This window comes from Neocloeon triangulifer, unplaced genomic scaffold (assembly GCF_031216515.1).
Source record: "Neocloeon triangulifer isolate White Clay Creek 2 clone unplaced genomic scaffold, ASM3121651v1 ptg000014l, whole genome shotgun sequence".
Taxonomy (NCBI): domain Eukaryota; kingdom Metazoa; phylum Arthropoda; class Insecta; order Ephemeroptera; family Baetidae; genus Neocloeon; species Neocloeon triangulifer.
The window spans coordinates 18306308-18325239 of record NW_026775556.1 but is presented as its reverse complement, the minus strand read 5'-3'; the positions used below and the strand labels follow the sequence as shown (position 1 = coordinate 18325239).

Sequence of the window (18932 nt, the reverse complement as noted above, 5' to 3'; positions counted from 1 at the left end):
ATTAAAAGCACTCTGTGTGAATATCTCGCTCTCGTCAGCCGCATGCATACTACACGTCAGTTGCTGGCTGCGCTGTTCTTCTTATTGTTCGTCAAAATCAGTTTGTTTCATCTGGAATGACGGTTTCCGCTTTGTTTCCGGACTCGACTGACTGGATCGCGCGCGGCTGCTGGGCGAGCAGCTGCTGGATGATTATTTCGCTCCGGCAAAAACATGAAAGGCAATTCATATCGCGAAAACACCGCCGACATGCAGCTGACTCGCAAATTAATCAAAGAGAAAATTTCACAGATTTGTGCATTAAAAAAACGTTTTCTTTGATAAATGAAATGAGAGAAATCAAAGGGTTTCCATGAAATATTGTTTGGAAATTTTTATGGGAAGATGAAAAATGTAGCGGCAAATTTTTTTTTTTTTGAAAAATCGAAATTGGGCTGTCTGGTTGCAAAGAAAAAGAAAAATAAAACTCAACTTAACACTTTTGGTTATTCATTAATATTATATTATAAATATTTTTTTAAAGCTATAAATTATTTGGATGAGTTCATGTATGGGGCATAGTTGCCCTAAATTCGAACACAATAAACATTTTTTAAACCTAAATTATCTTATATTTAGAAAATAATTATTAACGAAATTAAAACCGATATTTTAATTTAATTTTACAAATTAATTTGTTTTAAATATTTTTATAATATAATTATAAAAATCTAGATTTGATTATTTCAGTTTTTTAGAACCTCCAAACGTAACTCCAACGTATTGTTTTAATTGATAGGGATGTTTCTAAATATTTATATTTATCAAATGTCGACATTATGTTATTAGTAAACTTTTTTTAACAGAAATTCATTGGCAACGAGCTTTTTCTCAAAGTGCCTTTCAGTCAGACATGTGAAACGATATATCCTATAAACAATAAAAAAATTAAAGTTAATTCAATAAACATAAGTAATAATTATCAATTATTTCAACTCAATTTTTTTTCTCTTTTACCAAACAAAATTCTGACTAGAGGTGGCTGGCACCGTTTCTTTTTTTTACAACATTTCCCCCGCTTAACTGAAAGATTGCTTTTTTCTAAATGGAATCAAAAGTATGTTGTATATCAATTGAAGAAACAAACAACAAAAATAATAGGTACTACCTTTTTAAATCGTAATAGTACTGCAGATTCACTGATTAATTTGGGCAGTAATTGCCTTATGATAAATCAATAAATGCACTTTGCGACTAATATTATAAAATACTCATAGAGTGGCTTTTCTTTTAAAATTTTATAAAATTTATGAATTCTTGAATTTATTCCTGACTGTTCCCTCACTTATGCAGTTTAAAAGCAACGCAAACTTAACCAGCTTTTGTTGCGAGAGAGCAACGAACGATTTTTGCCCCCGGCGGCAGTTGGGAGCGTTGCAGGAAAAAAGAGGCGAGTGCAGCTCGGGGCGCAGCACTTCTACTTGGCGCACGCAGCAAATCCCCGCGAGGATAAAAAGCAGCGGATGCATCTCTCGCGCGCGTATTCTGCTCGACAGACCCTTAATTAAAGAGAGAAGACGCGAGAGGATGGAAAAAACTAGGTCGCGCCTCACCATTGTTGTAATAATAAAAGTCGACGGGAGCCCTCGGCGAGCGCGTGCATTGTGTGAAATAACAAGCAGCCACTCTCTCATTACAGTGGATTTTTGCTCTCTGCAGAAGAGAGCGACGAACACGCCCTGATTGAATAAAAAAAAAAAAGAAAAAAACGAGCGCCGAATCAACTTTTTTTTTCAATCAGCATCAAACGAACGAACTCCCTCTGGTGCGTCAATAAACATGTTCTTGCATTTCATTTTTTTCCCTCTGTAAATTCAGAATTATATACCGAAAGAAGAGAGACCTGATGAGCTTAAACAACAAACAAAGCGTAATTCGTGCGGACGCTGCGAATTACTATTCAGTTCCGTGCGTGCTCCTAATTCGGGAATGATTACAACATATACACAAAGAGAGCCCCGTCATCATCATCATCAGCAATATCGAGCGAAATATGATGAAATCCGACGCCGAGGCGAACAAACAGAGAGCTCTCAAAGTATTCGATTCCATGCCAGTATCTGATTACCGAACCTGGCCGAGCGTGCAGAATGAAAACCCTTTCGCGAGCAAACAGCTTAATTACGGAGAAACGGCCGCTCGCCAACTTGATTTGCTTCAGCAAAACAGGAAAAGTTCCCAGTGGATTATAGACAAATCAGAACGCGGAAGAAACGTTATGCAACCGGCAAATCATATAGAACGTCCGGGTTGCCTACTTTAATTTTATTTGCAAATTAAAATTAAATCTATGCTAAATTGAAATACATCATCAAAATAGTGATTGTAAAAAAAAGCTTCAAATTATGAGAGAGAAAATGAACTATTTATTTTTACAATAGGCAACTAATTTAGTTTAAATTAGGGTGGGTTTAGAGTTTTACTGGTTCTTTAAGGGTTTTCAAAGCAGGCTGAGCTTTCTAACATATTTTTCTAGATTTTTTTAATCAGGGTTGAAAACACTTGAACCTGGCTGCTTTGCTATGAAGACTAAAAATATATTTGAGTCTGATTTTAGCTGTAAAATGTAATGTATTGTATAATTATTTATTAAGTGAACTCAATTTGCAACTTTACAACTAATGTAAAAGTAAACTAAAAAAAAAATCAATTTCAAACAGAGTTAAATCCTAGGTGTAGTTTTGGTATCTTTGGGAAAAAAACAGCCTCCTGTATAAAGAAACATCCAAATCATTGTTTAAGTTAGTGTTTTAAATTTAATTTAATTTTATTTCAGAGGGTAATCTGATTTTATCAGATTATTAAAATTCAAGCAACTCAGTCATTGTGTTCTGAGACTTTTAATTTTCAAGAAGTAGCAATAATTAAAAAAAGTAGAATACTTTCTAAGATTAATGGACGCAACTCGCATATTAAATTTCCACAGAAATCATCAATCAGCCCTCGGATGTGAAAAAGGGAGACTTCGGGGTGAATGGGTAGTCCCATTGTCAGCCTTATCGATTGGGCTGGTAACGATGAGCAGACACGATTAGCTCGAGAAATTTAATCTGGATTACTTTCCAATTTATATATTTTCCACGCTATTTTTTTTTGCGTCACTTACATGTGCAATAATGGTGCAAACGCAAATTACCAGGCAGACTCGCAACTTTCTGGCATAACAAAGTGGGCGGCTCGAGCGCCACGACAGGCCGGGCGGCCGTCATCAATCACCCTTGCTCATACAACTAATTGATTTTCTGGCCACGGGTTCGTTCATTCGCTGCTTTCGTCGTTGTACAACTCGAGGGAAAAAGCCCCGTGTATGTAATGCGCGCGCAAATATTTTAATGATCAGCACCGGCGGCAACGGCGGCGGAGGCCCTTTAGCGCACGGAGTGCGGTTTATCATCATTTACGTTTGACATGGACACGCCGCGAGAGCATAAAAGCACCACGCTGGGAACAATTTCGGCGCGAATTGAAACGGCCACTGCTCACCGCAGCAGCAGCAACGGAGCCGCCGAATTTGCATTTGAGCCCACAGATAAATAAGTGGACCGCGAGTGTGCGTGCGTTCGGTTGCAAAAGAGACCCTGCCCTTGGGCGCCGAATCAGCCGGAATTAATCCATGCAAATTTAAACGCCGAATTGAATTCCGCCGAATGTGGGGAAAAATGGACCTGGTTTTCACAAGAGTTCTTTAAATACAATACAATACATTAAAATTTATTTTTCTTTAAACTACCATCTTATTATTAATTTGGAATTGAAATAATATTTAATTTGATGAATTAAGTATCTTTTTTTAGCCACTTTTAAGGCTAAAATTTTAGTTTAGAAATTCGTTGGAAAATTGCAAGGAAAGTCTTTTTTATTGAGGCATTTTTTTGTAATTCATTGTAAGTTATAAAGTATTTTAATTCTACTGCCTTTCAAAGAAGAAAAAATTTGCTGTATACGCTGAGATTCTCGTGAATAAGAAATTAAATTCTTTTCCAATGTTAATTAATTATTTTTGTCTAGGAACTAAGACATTATAATTAAAACTATTGCATCAAATCATCACATATAAAGATCTCATTATCACGGAATTCCTGGTAATTCCATGGCTCATTAGTCGCAGTAATATTTTACTCTAGTAAAAAAGAACTTTATTAATATGTACTATGTACCTTTCAATCTCTCCACTTTGGATGATTAACCTGAGAAACCCGTGTAAAAATTAATCCTTTCAAAGTTTTTTTGACCCACATATTCTAATAAGTTAACGAATGCAGCCATTTTTAAGCCGCTCGTCGTCAGAACAAGTCGAGAACCTTTCCAAGAAAGGCTCATCCGCACAAACGACGCGCCCTTTAATCCTCTCGACCGAATTCGCTGCTTCAAAGAGGGTCGAAAGTCGCGTGTGCGAGCGAAAGATCAAGCGAACGGGTTGAGCCGCCGCGACAGGAAACTGAGTCGCAAATGGTTAACAGGGTCGCTCGCTCTCTCGCTCGCTCGGGCGCCGCTCTCTGCGAAAAATTAATGGGGCGTCAAGTCGAGTCGGAGCGAGGGTGGGGGTTAATCTGGCGAGCCGCATGTAACGAGTGGAGGAGCACCCAAGGAGAAGCCGCCGCCGCCACCGCTTCTTCAAATGCTTTTGCTTAATCCCAGTTTTATAAGCGGCTGTTGCGTCGGCAGCGAATATTGCTCCCCTCGGAAATATGCACGAGTGATATTAAAAGAAGGGCTTCTTGCTCAACAACCCCTGCCTGCCTGCCTGCGTGCAACAAGGAACTCCTTCTTGTACTACGTGTGGCGATACGCAATCGTAAAAGCCGCCGGGCCTCGTATAATAAAGAGACACACATGCGAGATAATATTTCATCAGTTTCGTTTAAGCTGATTTCAAAAGCTGCAAGGATCAAAGGGGGTCATCAAAAATGCCAGGGGCGTCATTATTATTATTTTCACGTCGGAAAGAGAGTTATTATTATCGGTTATTTTCTATTTCCTTTGAAGTTGGGGTGGAAATCAAAAGCACGTGCGGCAACGAATATTAACATTGAGGAGAGAGTGGAGTAATAAAATTATCTGGGCCACTCTGTTATGACAGAAGGGGCTAATCAATCAACAGCCTAAACTGATTTACATAGTTTATCAAAACGTTTAAAAAGTGGATGGGAAAGCGTGGAAATAAGAATTGAGAGGGCGAAAAAGTATACATGAAAGTCTGTAAAAGTTAAAAAAAAAAAACACTTCATTATTGTGATTTATTTTCAATAAAAAATCTTCATTAAAAAATATGTGATTAAAATCAGCATAATGGATAATGGACTATAAGAGATGAAAAAATATTCATAAATGTTTATTTAGTGCAGAGTGTAAAATTTGATTTCCATGAGTGTTGAAAACGCAAAATCAAGTTGGAAAATGTGGAAACGTATTATATTTAATTATAAATATATTATTATATTTCCCCCATAAATAATGCAATTCTGTCTTTAGACTAAAATTCTATAAATAATACTGTCAACCAAAAAAAAAGCGATAATTGTTTAAATTGGGTGAAATGAAGAGAAAAAAATAAAAAGTATTGCAAAAATTAATTTTAAATAACGCGGGCGCTTCACAACACTTCAATTAAAATTAAGGGAAATAATGTTCTCCATATATTTTTTTACGAATAAATTACATTTTGAATTCATATTTTTCACAAATTTTAACGTTTTTTGCTTCTAAATTTCCAAACTTTGATATTCAATGATGAAATTTTTGTTCCAAAACACAAGAAGCAAGGGGTAATTGGAATAATTATTTAAACCCACGCTTGGAGGCATAAATGTATGTGCACTCTGCTTGGTAAGCAAGTTTCGTAGTTTTGAGCTTGAGGTATATTTCTATAAATATTTCTTCTCTTGCTCACGTACGTTTGTTTCCTCTCGGAGCTGCGAGGCGTTTTGCCAGTAGTTTGGTGTGAGCAAGTGCGTGCTCGAAACTCGAGAAAGCGCGACTTAGTTGCCTAAGCCCGCGAGTAATTCGGCAGAATTCAAGGCTTCCTTCCGCTCGCGAGACGCACCCATAACTCACCGCCAATTATTTTTCATTTTCCCTCTCTCTCTTCTCTCTAGGAGGAAGGAAACGAGATTACCCTAAACGCGCGCACACTCAACACCGGCGGCGGCAATATCTTAAATTTTCAGCACCCGGCCTCCCTTGTATGTACAAACGCTGTCTGGCTAGAGAAATTTCACTTCACCTGCGCCACCCCTCCCGCGCTTAATTAAAATCTCCCCGTCTATTTTTCATCATGCACACAATCACGCGCTTCCTCCTCCCCTAACTCTCTTTTGTCTCTACATTATTGGTTTTCTGAACCTAACATGGGAAAAGTTCGTGTTTGCGGTTGTTTCTATAAAACTATAGCCAGCAGCTTGCTTGTTGCCCCCCGGTGAGCTAATTGTTTCATAAATTCTGCTTAAATGTTGCTACTGGGAATTAGAGCTACGAATGAAAATTGAATACAAAATTTAATGAACTTTCCAAATGGGGGAGATTTTTCCAACAGCTTTATTGACGGGATTGACAATTTGTAAATAAAGGTATATATATTTAGATTATCCTACAATTTATGATTGCTGTGAATTAATTGGAAAAGTTTTATGCAACAGCAAATTTAACTGATATAATATTTAATTATTGTTAATTGTAAGAAGAATCTGAGGAGCATTAAATAATAGAAAATGTGATTTTGATTTACTAAAATCCATTAGGAACATTGCAAATACTTAAATTTGCTATGTTATAAGTAATTATTTTAACTGTGTCAAAAACTGCTTTTTATATTACAATAATTTTTTACTATGATTTACAAAATACTATCAGTTTTAATTTTTTTTTAAATTTTATTATTTTAATTTTTTTTGCAATTTTTATTAAATTGAATAGTTTAAAAAACAATCCAACATTGTTCTTATTTATATTTTAATAATATGCATTGTTTGATCTTTGAAATTTATATTCAACGCAGAAGTTGATAGGTGATAATATTAATAAGTTGCCTTATATTTTCACTCTTGATACTCCGGTTTTTAATTTTTTTTTAAATACATTTGATCAAAAAGAAATAGTTGGCTGCACACCCTTGAGGAGAATACATATCACAAATATCAGTTAGATTATTCAGTTACCGATATTATAATGTCAAACGTCAGAAAAGATCAGTTTTCAAAAAGAAAAAAAATTTCACAATTCTCTTTTTAATAGTTAAATTTGTATCTCCAGAGATTTTTAATAATATTATTTATTATTATACACACAGATAAAATTAATTTGTTTAGTTTAAACCATTAAGTAACTTGAAAAAATTTCCCTTGGATATCGTCAGTAATCAATAAATTTATACATACACATAATCAAATTTAATTATGTTTTATTCACACAAAAAAATATTGCGAGAATCGGGAAATACTCCAATTTGAACCATTTATCTATTGACCTGCCGATTTTCATGCAGATCGATGAATCTATAAAATGTATACATTTTGTCCCACAGCCTCAGTAGTGCATTATTTTGTACTCCCTATTCCCCATTCCACTTTTCTATTTGTCTGCAGTCGTGCTCTGCTCGTTTGATTCGCGTGTTCTCTGCCGAGCACTCGAAGTGAAGAAGAAGAAGAAGTAGTTTGCGGCGTCTCTCGCGAGTATTTTCGACGGGTCTTTCAGACACACGTCCCTGGCCATTAACTGCCTTGCCGAGCGGTCTATATTCGGCTCGTGACTGACAGGACGAATGGATGCAAAATTTATATATGCGATCACATGCCGCGTTTCTCACGCACTTTTCTTTGTGTGTCGCGCGCCAATCGATGATTATTACATCAGCCCCATGTTTATTGAGTGCCGCGTAAACAACCCTTAACAATGGAAATAAATTCGACGCCATTTCCCGCTCTCCCCGAAAAGGAAATGGAAATTTATTCAACATAATGACAGAGTTAAACTTTTGTCCGCAGGAGGCTGGATTATTATTAAGAATTAAGCGCACTTTATTGCAATGTGCGAGCGAAAGATAAAATTAAACCCTCGGCCGCAGGGGATATTTCTCCAAATTCTGATCCTTCCTGATTCAAAAGTGAATTGAATAAAACCACAATTCTCGCGTTTTGTTTTATCAGGCATTAACGCAGGGCTGGGAAATTATTCGGCGGAGGAAATCGATCGACTCGCTCTCGGCGTGTTACTTTTAATTGGGGCTCGATTTCACGAGACAAAGTGGCTCCCCTTTAATTTCCACTTGACTTTAAATTGGGGGCGGGGACCGTCGTTGCCGCCGCCGGTCGACAAAAAGCCATGCCTTGCATTAATGTAAACGACCAAAATGGGCTTGTTAAAAGTTTCCGAGGCTCTCGATAATAATGTACTTTTATTTAGGCCCCAGAGGAAGGGAAAACAAGAAGTCGGAATTGAATTGGAACGCTTCTGCTCTGTGTTTTGAATTAATTTGTAATGAGAGAAGCCAATGAATATAAAAGCGATAAAGATTTCATTCAGCTTTCGTTGCACGAGTGGAAAATGAGTATTCGGGAAGTTTCGAAACTCTGAGATAAAATTGTGGATTTCCGTGTTTAACAAATAAATTATTCACTATTGAATGTAATTTAAATGATGCATATTATAAAATATTCAAATTAATTTATTTTTTATTTTCATAAATCAATTCAAAAGAGTGTTTTAATAATAATTTAATAATAAGTTTAAGATAATTTATAAACAAATTTCAGGTAAAAATACAAAAATAAAATTTTGTTTAATCATTAATTTTTTTTAAAAATTAATCTGTAGGTTTAGTAAGTTTTTTTAGATAAAAAAAATGTTGTTTGGTGTAAAAAATATTACGTCAGGATTCAGATTTGTAAAAAAAAACTGCCCGGTGCTACCTTTTGCTACATTTCTGTTGATTGGATTAAGTCAACAACTACCCCTAAGGTATTGCTTTGTTCTGTATATCAAAATTCTAATTTGAATGTGCAAAAGAGACACAGAGGAATGCTTTTTGCATCGAATGAGGACCAAGGTTTTTTTTCGGATTTATAAATTGTTTTTTCTTATCCTCACAAAAATCAACATTTGATTTGATTTTTCTCAGATTCATGATTGCAAATTTCTATTTAATTAATTGAAGAGATAATTTTCAAATCAGCTAGAGCCTATTTTCTTATAAAAAAATTATTTATAACTAGTTTTCATTCGTTTTTGTGTGTCTTTACTATGTTGTTTAATTATTTATTATTTTGAATTTGAATGCATAAATTATTTAATTGGGTAGCGATTGGCATTATTAATATTGTCAAATTTAAAGTATTTCATTTTCTATTTAACCTGATGTTTTAACTAGTTTTACGCGTTAAACTTATTTAAATCTAAACTTTTTTAATTTCAAGCTTGGAAATTTCCGCAACGTAATAAATTAAATTGCGAAACTTACCGTTTCCTGGATAATGCGGAGTTTCTCGACGGACTTATGGTTGAAGGAGTCCATTATGAGGTTCCGAAGGGTGAGTCTCATAAGCGGCTGCAACTCGGAGCCCTTGGTGCTGAACGCCATCAGCGTACCCGAGCCAACCACGGCTAGGATGAAACACAAAACCTGCAGACCTGCGAACTGAAGAAAGAGAAAACCATTTGATTACTTTTTTTTCTTTGGAAGAAAATTGATTAGGTCTAGCAATTTGTGCAATTTTTTGCTTCCGGTGAAGACCGAGCAGTGCAGCGACAATTAAGGTCAATCAGTCCATTTTGTGTCAATTTTTTCCTCTCCTCTCCTTTCCTGTCCAGAGAGAGCTTTTAGCGAAGAAATTACAAAGCTGCTCTCAGCCCAAATTGACCAATTTGAGCAGAAAAGTGACCGATAGGAAGTGCGGTGGCGGCGCGTGCGTTTAAAATTCATAAAGGGTTCGGAATTGGCTCCGGGCTGGCAGGTGGCCAAATGGGAGTACCGCCGCACTTTCGCGATTGTTATTCACTCAGCAGCCCATTGTTTCGCACCAGCGGCGGTGGCAGAAGGAAATTAATTCGGAATTACCTGCGCCGCCGCCGTCGCCGAAAGTTCTCATTTGCATGCCGAGCGCGCGGTCCGCCCTTTGCAAGAAAATGCACCCCAAACTACTTGTGCATGCTAAGAAAGCAAAAGAGACACTACTTTTTTTTTATATATCTTTAGCTTTCCTTTTCATTTTATTTTTTTCCTCCCACCTTCGTTCGGTTAAAAGTGTGTAATTCGCTTTTCGGGGAAAAATTTCGTTCTCCATTGAGGCGCACCTGCGGTCGTTCGCAGCAGCACCACTTTGTCTTGATAAATTTACGGCCCCGGTGCAGCTTTTTCAGCCGCGTAATCCTCGTGTCATTAGCGGGCGGGGGCAGGTGCGACCGCTGCCGAAAGCCAACCCCCATTAACGGGCATATTACTTTGTTAATCCTCTTAAAAACATACGATGACGCGAGTATGATTCCACCAAAACGGGGAAAAGCCCGGCCAAAATGACCCCGAACTCGCCACCAATTGCATCAGGTCACATCATAGCATGAATAGAGAAATATAAAAAAAAATTTAAACAAGCTAAGTATTATTATTTTACTTAAAAATTTTATAACTCGTAAATTATTTTGTTTTTAAGGCTTAAATTATAATTTTTGTGGATATTTTTTAACATTGCATTTAATTTATAAATAATTTAATGATTATTTGATCAAAATTAGAAATTCAAGGCTGAGACCTAAAACTATGATATTTCAAAATTTATTGTAACTAAAGTTAAAAAAAAAAAATTATTTAGAAGCCAAAAATAGGTTAAATACTCTTAAGAAGAACTCCCAGAGGATGCTCGTAACGTCTGTGTCACTTGAATGAGGAATTATTTAATTAATTAACTTCACGTATAAAATCTTAAAACTATCAAAGCTATAGTCAGCTTAGAAATCTAAATTTTAGCAGATTGTGTGCCATGAAAAATTAGACGTAATGCTTATTGCTATGACCAATTAATGCAACCAAATAGCAAATTCAATTATTTAAATTGAATACTAAAAATGAAATTTAAAGGAGAAAAGCGAAGCACTGGATAATTATGAATGTAAATATTGTGGTGAAATACGTAAACAGTATCATAAAAAAAATGAAAAAAATGAGCCTGCTTAAAGCGGCAAAATGTATAATTAAAATGAATTAAATTTTATGCTGCAAGTGTTAAGTTGTAGCAAGGCATTTTTTTATTCAATAAACAACATAGGAGAAAAAAAGAACCTTTAAAAAATTTCCCCTTTTTTATTGTAGCAAAATATAATATGGAGCCATGAATTACTTTTGTAGAAAATAGCGTCAGGAGCTAATAACAGCCGAGTGCTGTTGGCAAATAATTCTCAGCCGATATTTCACCTCCAGAGGGTAAAACAAACAGACAGAGAAAATTATGAAATAGAGTGGAATCCCGCGCGCGCCGGTGTAATTTTGCCGTCGTTTTCTCCACTCGCGTGCCATGAAAATCTGCGATCGCAGGTAGGTGAGTTTTGAGTTAGCTGCTGCATGCACTCAGCCCGCACACACACGAGAGCTCCATTTGCGCTCGAAATTGTTATTACCCCTTTCCTTGGTATATAGTTGTGCATCTCCCATCAGTAGCGGCTGCGAGAAAATAAAGAAAGAGAAATAAAGGTTTTTTTTCGCGTCGCGTGTAAACACGGAAAGCGCTCTTAGCTGCTTTCAGAGTACGGAATTGATGTATTTGCTCACGAAACACGCCATAAATTACAGAGACAATGAAATTATTTGCTGCTCATTGTAGAGTAAAACATCAAGAAACTTTTCAAAAGACTGATCGGAAAGAGGGAGCAGTACAGAGAAAACGGAAATTGGTTTCTTTGCAACGGATTTTTCGGGGGATTTAACAAGATCACTTGTCGGCTCGAAATCAAGTCTGAAAAACGCGTGTTTCTTGTGAAATCTGATAGGGAATGTGTACGTACAAGGGAGATTTGTCAAAAGTTCGTGCTCAAAAGTGTAATGCCTTGGGCGGGTTATCAGTTTTCACGGCAGGTTGGAGAGGAAAATGCAAAAGAAAATGAGTTTTCATTTTTAAAATAAAAACTCACTTTTTTGTATTAATATTTACCATTTTTTGTTTTGATCCAGGAAAAGTAATACTTTTGTATCAAATTTCGTTTATTTACTTCGACTCTTCATCCTTTTACTTTAATTTATCTGATAAGAACAAGCTAAAAAAAAAAATCGTTGCTTAAGGATTTAATGGCAAATAAAAATTTCAATTACTTGGAACTTCTCCTTTTGTTTCTCAAATTTTGAAGTTATTCAATTATTCAATTTTAACTTCTTCAACGATGATTTTTTTTTAGCTATTTACATTTTTTTAGTAAATTTTTATCTTTTAACAACAATAAAAGACAAAATGGAAACGTTAAAATTAATAAAGCTGTACACAATTGTGCACAAATTGTTTTCACGGAGTGCTGGCAAAAAGATTTTATCGGCAGGAAATTAAAGACAGAGAGTAAAGCACCGAAGCTTTTTCATTTTCAGCGTGCACGTTCTTTCGTAATCTCGTTTGGGTTCATCTGCTGCTGGCTGGCGTGCAATTTTTTTTCGCCAGGCCGACTTTTGGTCGTTGTACGCGAATCAATCTTTTTAATGGATCGCGCAGAATAAACAGCATTTCCATTCACAGAGACAAATAAAAATATATATACAAGTTGCCGTAGCATACAAAATGGGAAGGGCTTTTGATGGAATTTCGCCTCGCGATAAAAATCTAGCAGAGATTTTCGTACGAGCCGAGCACGCGAACCGCGAATTAGCGCCGGCGCTTTATTTGATAATGACGGTATCGCGCGCATAATTTTTAACCCCACTTTCTTTCCGTCTCCAGTACGCAATGAAAATGTAATTAATTGCATCTCGTGCTGGCAAACTGCGATTTGTCACTTGTTGTCGCGACAGCGAACGCGCCGAATTCGGGAAAATAATTACTCGAGTTTGAGTTTGTAATGGCTGGCCGGCTAGATTTCCATCCAGACAGTTTAACAATTGCAGATGAATATCGCACACATATGCGTGGGCCAACATAAAAAATTGTACGTAAGCGAGTGGGGTCGTTAAAATCTACTTGGGTCGAGCACGTTTTACGTTAGATTTAATATGGGTCAGTAAAATGCACAATTGCATGACTACCATTTTTTGTTAGTCGTTATGATTTGATTGTTTATAATTTTGTGAAACTTTTTTGAGGCTATTTTATATCAGTTACGAGAATGTTCTAAAATGGAGTTTTTTTTTTTTTAATTTTACTTACTGGGGTATCTGACTTTATCGCAAAACTGTAGTTAAAATCTTATAATACATAACTATTTACTTATATATTCATATAAATACATTTTTAAATGTTGTATTTGAATAATGTAATCATGAAATACAAATAATATTATAAAATTAATTGATTAAAAAAATAATAATCAAATTAAAGACATTTTTTTAGAACAATTATCCAAAAATATTAAAAACGTTTTTACACATTTAATGATATAACAAATTATTATAATTAATTGTTTCTTTAATTTAAACATTAAGTTTAAAAGCTGAACTATATAGTACTGGAGGCAAAAATTCTAATAATTAAAGTAACAAATATTCAATAAATTATTCTCATTTCTCTTCCAGCAAGTTGAAAGCAGTAATATTAAAAACAGACAATATTTCGGAAAATCCGTTTTTGCAAATAAATTTATTGACATATTCAACCAGCATAACATTGAGCTACAAATTACGTATAATCAAGAATTTTTAACTGAAGCATCCAAAGTAGAATAAAATAATGCAGAATAATAATAAAATTTTTGCTCCATGAAATTTACGGTTACTGATTATTGTCAAATTACGCAGCCAATTAAAAAAGTAATTAAGTTAATTTATTGCAATCTGGAACACTTGAAGTTGGAAGTCATCACAGACCTCATTATTTTAATTCCATCGTCGTGGAAAACCAGGTGATTAAATAATCAATTACAATTCACTTGAAGACAAAAGAATGAAGCATCTACAAGCGAGTAGCAAAGACAGAATTAATGCAAGTAGCTCGGTAATTTCCATAATCTCTAATGAAGAAAGCGCACCATTGCAGCGTAAAATATGCAAACGAGCCAATCTCGTCTCGCAAATTGCATTCATTTCGCTGAAAAGTCCTACGCGGCGCATCTCTGTCTCGCGGGGTCGCAAGAGGAAAGAAAGACATTGGCGCAATTGCATATCTGCCAGGGAAATTGCACGAGTCAGTCAAGTCAGTCAGTTGAAAAGGCAAATGCCAAGCGGGAGAGGAAAATAAAAGAGGTCTCTTTTCTCTTATGTCTGCACTCCTCGTCTCCCCCTGCATTCCATTTCAATAAAGCAGTTGTGTGTGATTCGATCAACTTTCTTTTCTCTTTTTCTTTCTTTGACGAGCGCAAACTCAATAGAGAGAAGCGAATGAATGGACTGCCGACGTTTTGAATTCAAAGAGCTGCTTTTTGTTCTTCGCTCGGCGCGCAATCATAATAATTTGCTTTTGATGAAAACATCCATCGTGCATGTATTCGGGGGAGGCTCTTCCCAAATTGCATTCCCGCGCAAAAGAGAGTTGAGTGAATTCGGCATCGATTTCCGACCGAGATTAAAAATACGTGCGCCTTGAATTGAAAGCAACCATAGCTAGGGGAGAAGTAGTGGATTGCAAACCGCCGACCGCAGCAGCACAGGCAAATCTACGCGATATCAAGAGTGGTTTGGCTTTGCAGAAAAGCCCTCGTAGACCTAAAATCCAATCCCTAACTAACCTCAGCGGGAGAAAATTTGAGCTTAAAACGAATCTTTTCTAAATTATACATAATTAATTGCATAAAAAAAATTTAAAATTGCATCAGCTCTATTTAACAGTATAAGTTTATAATTTTAGATAATTAATTAAGTTATAAATTGATGATAGTAATATTGCCTCAATTTTTTGGCCCGGCACTACTGACTTTAAAAAAAATTGATGTAGTGAAATTTGTAGGAAATTAAAATTATTAAACACTAAATCTCTCCACGAAAAGAATAAATTACAAAAATTATAAAAAATACATAATGCTATATTTCAGATTTTATTTTTTAATATTTTGATCCTTTCATGTTATTAATCGCCTAGTTCAGTTCGTCAATCCGCGACTGGAGCAAAAACGCAGGACGTAATCCCCCGATTGATGGATGGACTTTCGAGAGTCTCGGCGGCTCTTCCGTTCACTCGGATTGTTTGGCGTGCTCAATCATCCGCGCACATCGTGTCTCGCCCTCGAAGCGTGTGTGTTGCTCGACGTACACCGCCAAGAGGTTCATTTCGAGTTAGCCAGGAATAAAAGAGTGCGTGCAGCAGACGGAGAGAGAGAGGAAAAATGCTGAGTGAATAAAAAGAATCCAGACGGAAAGAATATAAAAAGTTCACCAGCGGTTTCGCTCACAATGAAAAAAAAAAGAGGAGGCTTCTTTATTCAATGAGCGCACTCCTGAGATTTCTCTTCTATAAGAGTTCATTTGCTTCGCAGACTCGCATTATGCGCAGAAACTTGAAGGGTTGAAATAGATTCAAGGCTCGCCTTTTGTGGAAATGTTTAATTGAAAGGAGCCTTTTCGTGAAAAGCATTTATTTAAACAGGTATGGTGGGATGAGTGCGGTGGCCTATTTCATTTTTTAAGAGAGTTGAACTGTTTTGGGATCTGATTTGGTTTCGCCCATAAAATTATCCATCAAAAATCAAATGAAAAATAAGTTACGTTCGTAAAAATATTAAAATTCATAAATTTCAATTTAATGGATACTGAGTATTCAATTCACTGTTCTGATTGTCATATTTAAAAAAAAAAAAAAATTAAAAAAGCAAAATTTTTAAATTATTTTCTTAAATTCTTTTACATAAAGATGAAATAAAAAAATTACAAAATAGACCATAAAATATTAAAATTTAATAATTATTTTTAGAACTATAATAACTAATTGTAAAAAATTGTTACATTTTCTTAAATGTTTTATTTAAATATTAATATTTCAGGAGTCAATTAGTGTAAAAGAAAATTTATTTATAAATACTTCACTATTGGTGCAATAAAATGTGTGATGAAGTGATGATTTTTATCAAATAAACTTCATCCATACTCAATTGCATTAATTGACATTGAGTAACAATTTTTATAAAAAATCATCTGATTATAACAGAAATTCATTCTTATTTCAACTCCACACAAGAGAATTCAGGCTTCGCTTCACGAAAAACAGTCCCAATTTTCCTGAATGCCAAACTTGTTCAAATTTGTTGAAATTCGGAAAGCAAATTCGCGCTGATTGCAATTACACGCAGCAAATGTCGATTAATTCCCGAGCAAACAGTCCCTTCCGTCGGCAAACAATCCAAAGTTGACCCTCTGTCTATCTCGTCCCGCTGAAATTTACATTTCGTTTTAATCAAATTACAGCGCGTTCGGCTCCAGGACGCCCCCGTGTTTGAAAAATGGCACATGCCGCGAGAGACGTTTTATTTTATTTCGACAGGAAACGCAAACAGCAGCGCGCGCACTCTTGTTTAGCCAATTTCCGTTTTGCCTTTTGTGTTTACCTTTGGATGTGTAAAAAAAAACGCACTCACTGACCAACTCCTCTGTCGAGCGAGCAACCCGCGGCGTTGGAAGCCAGACCGAATGAAATTTCAATGATGACCGAGCCCGGCCAACTTATGAATAAAAAAGAGGGCTGTCGGCGCAAAAACATGCCTTTCTGACGCAATTAGCGGCTGACGAGCGAACACTCTCTCTCGTTCGCAATAATAATCAACAATGAACTGCCATGGAAATTGAAAGAGTTGATTTGGCTCTGAGTTTCGCAATCAATTTATAATTTCTTCACTGAATTTAACCAAGTTAGTAAAAAAAAAAACTAAGAATTAAAAAATATACAAACCATTTGACCTTAAAGACGTTTAAAATCTAAAAACAACAACTGTCAAACATACTTGGTGTTTTGACAGTGTTTGAAATTTTTCCAGAATTGGAATTGAACTTTAAAACTGAAATAAATTTTTTAAAATGTGCTTAAAATAGAAGAATATTTAGCTCATTAAACCATGTTCCCCAATGGATCGACAAAGTCGTCAGTTAATTGCAACAATTATTGCAAATTTGGAATGGCACTAAGCATTCTTATTGGGTATAAAATTTTAATCATGGAGCTCAAACGAAATCAAATCGTGTATTTCATTGTTGTAAAGTGCGGAGTTTTGTTGCTTTTTTTGCCAAATTCATATTTTTCGTTCATGATCTTGAATTTTTACTTCGAACAATAATCAAAGGACTAAAAGGCATAAAATTTTTCTCACATTTTCACGTGAATGGTCATTGGTGGTAATTAAAATATATATTAATTAACAATGAATTAAATTTTCTTTCATTCAAATGTTTTAACTTGTAAAATTAAAATAATATTAAATAAAATTTAAAATAAATAGAACAACATAAAATTTAAAAAATAAATAATTATTGAAAATTTTAAAGATATATTATAATAATACAAATATTTAAATGCGTAAATTATATTTTTTTGTATAGTTTTTTTTAACAAAACAACTTGTTAAGCTGCTCTGATTAATTTGCAGTGAATATCTCAAGGCGAACACACAACTTTTGGTGTTGTGGACCCTCATTCTTTCTTTCTTACTCTCGGCCAGTGATTCAATTAGGCTCGTAGCAAAATGGAATGAAAAAAAGCGGTGGTAAATGCGAGTGCGCGCTTAAGACATTATTACAAGGCCGGTCGGGTTAAGCGTGCGTGAAAAGAGTTAAAATTCCGCACGCGGCACCAGAGACCTTTTTTATATTTTATTTATGCTCGACGGGGCCTAGGGTGGAAATTTAATACACTCGAGGTTTGCGTCGTAAGTCACTCTTATATTTATTTCCAGCCTGATTGATTTAACTGCCGGCCACTTCAGAGCGACTGCTGCGCAAAATGAGTTTGCTTCTCGAACTTTGCCAATTTCTCTGCCAATCGAGTGTGTTTGTCTGGAAATTGCGTTACGGCGGAAGCGAGCAAAAATTGTTTTTATGTGTTCGCGGAAATTCTCTCTTCCTCGAGAATACTTTCTACGCTCAAAAGATCAAAGGATTTACTCACTAATTTGAGTTTTCCCGACTGCTCCATGAGTGCGCCGAGGCAGCCCAAAATGCAGACGAGCATCACGACAATCCCGCATATCAGCAGCACGTAGATCCCGGCGAAGAACTGCGGGATCTCGAGCATGCTAACCCACTCCTGGAAATCGTTGTCCAGCAGCATCCATAGCGACAGAGCGATGATCGCAATACCCAAGGCCTGAAAGCAGAACGACCGAAAAGTTAGTGAGTTGGTAACACGGTCTGAAATGTTGGGGACATCAAAGGACCTTAGGCACAAGTGAAGGGCGGACTTTAAAAAATTCAAAGTTATTCACGTTGATGAATGGGTAGAGGGATGCCATTATTAAGGGAAATGTAAACAAAAAAATAATAATGACAGAAAATTTTCAAACATTAGAACATTTTATCATAATTTTCCTACCACAGTATGTTGTGGTTGACACAAAACTATAGTATGTTATTTTAAATTAAAGAAAAAAATTGTTTAGCACATTGATCAATGTAATTGGAATAAAAATAATCTTAACAGACAATGAAATAATATATAATTATAAATTTGAATAATTTAATTCAGCATAAAACAATTTTTTTTTTAGCTACTCTATGGAGAAGGATTTCGCGATACAGGATTGTTTCACAGTGTTTGAATTGATACTCAGATTTTATAGGTGAATGGTTTATTGTTGCGTAGAAA

The 18932-nt window shown here is 35.6% G+C and overlaps 1 protein-coding gene across 1 annotated transcript in view; it reads right to left on the bottom strand.

Moving 5' to 3' along the window:
- LOC132200375 (tetraspanin-2A-like) overlaps positions 1–18932 on the bottom strand; it is a 46972-nt gene that overhangs the window by 11295 nt on the left and 16745 nt on the right. The window contains exons 2-3 of the mRNA XM_059625800.1: positions 18237–18434; positions 9491–9667 (exon numbers count right to left, since the gene is read on the bottom strand). Of these exons, the coding sequence (XP_059481783.1) occupies positions 9491–9667; positions 18237–18434 (375 nt within the window). The remainder of the gene's footprint in view (positions 1–9490; positions 9668–18236; positions 18435–18932) is intronic.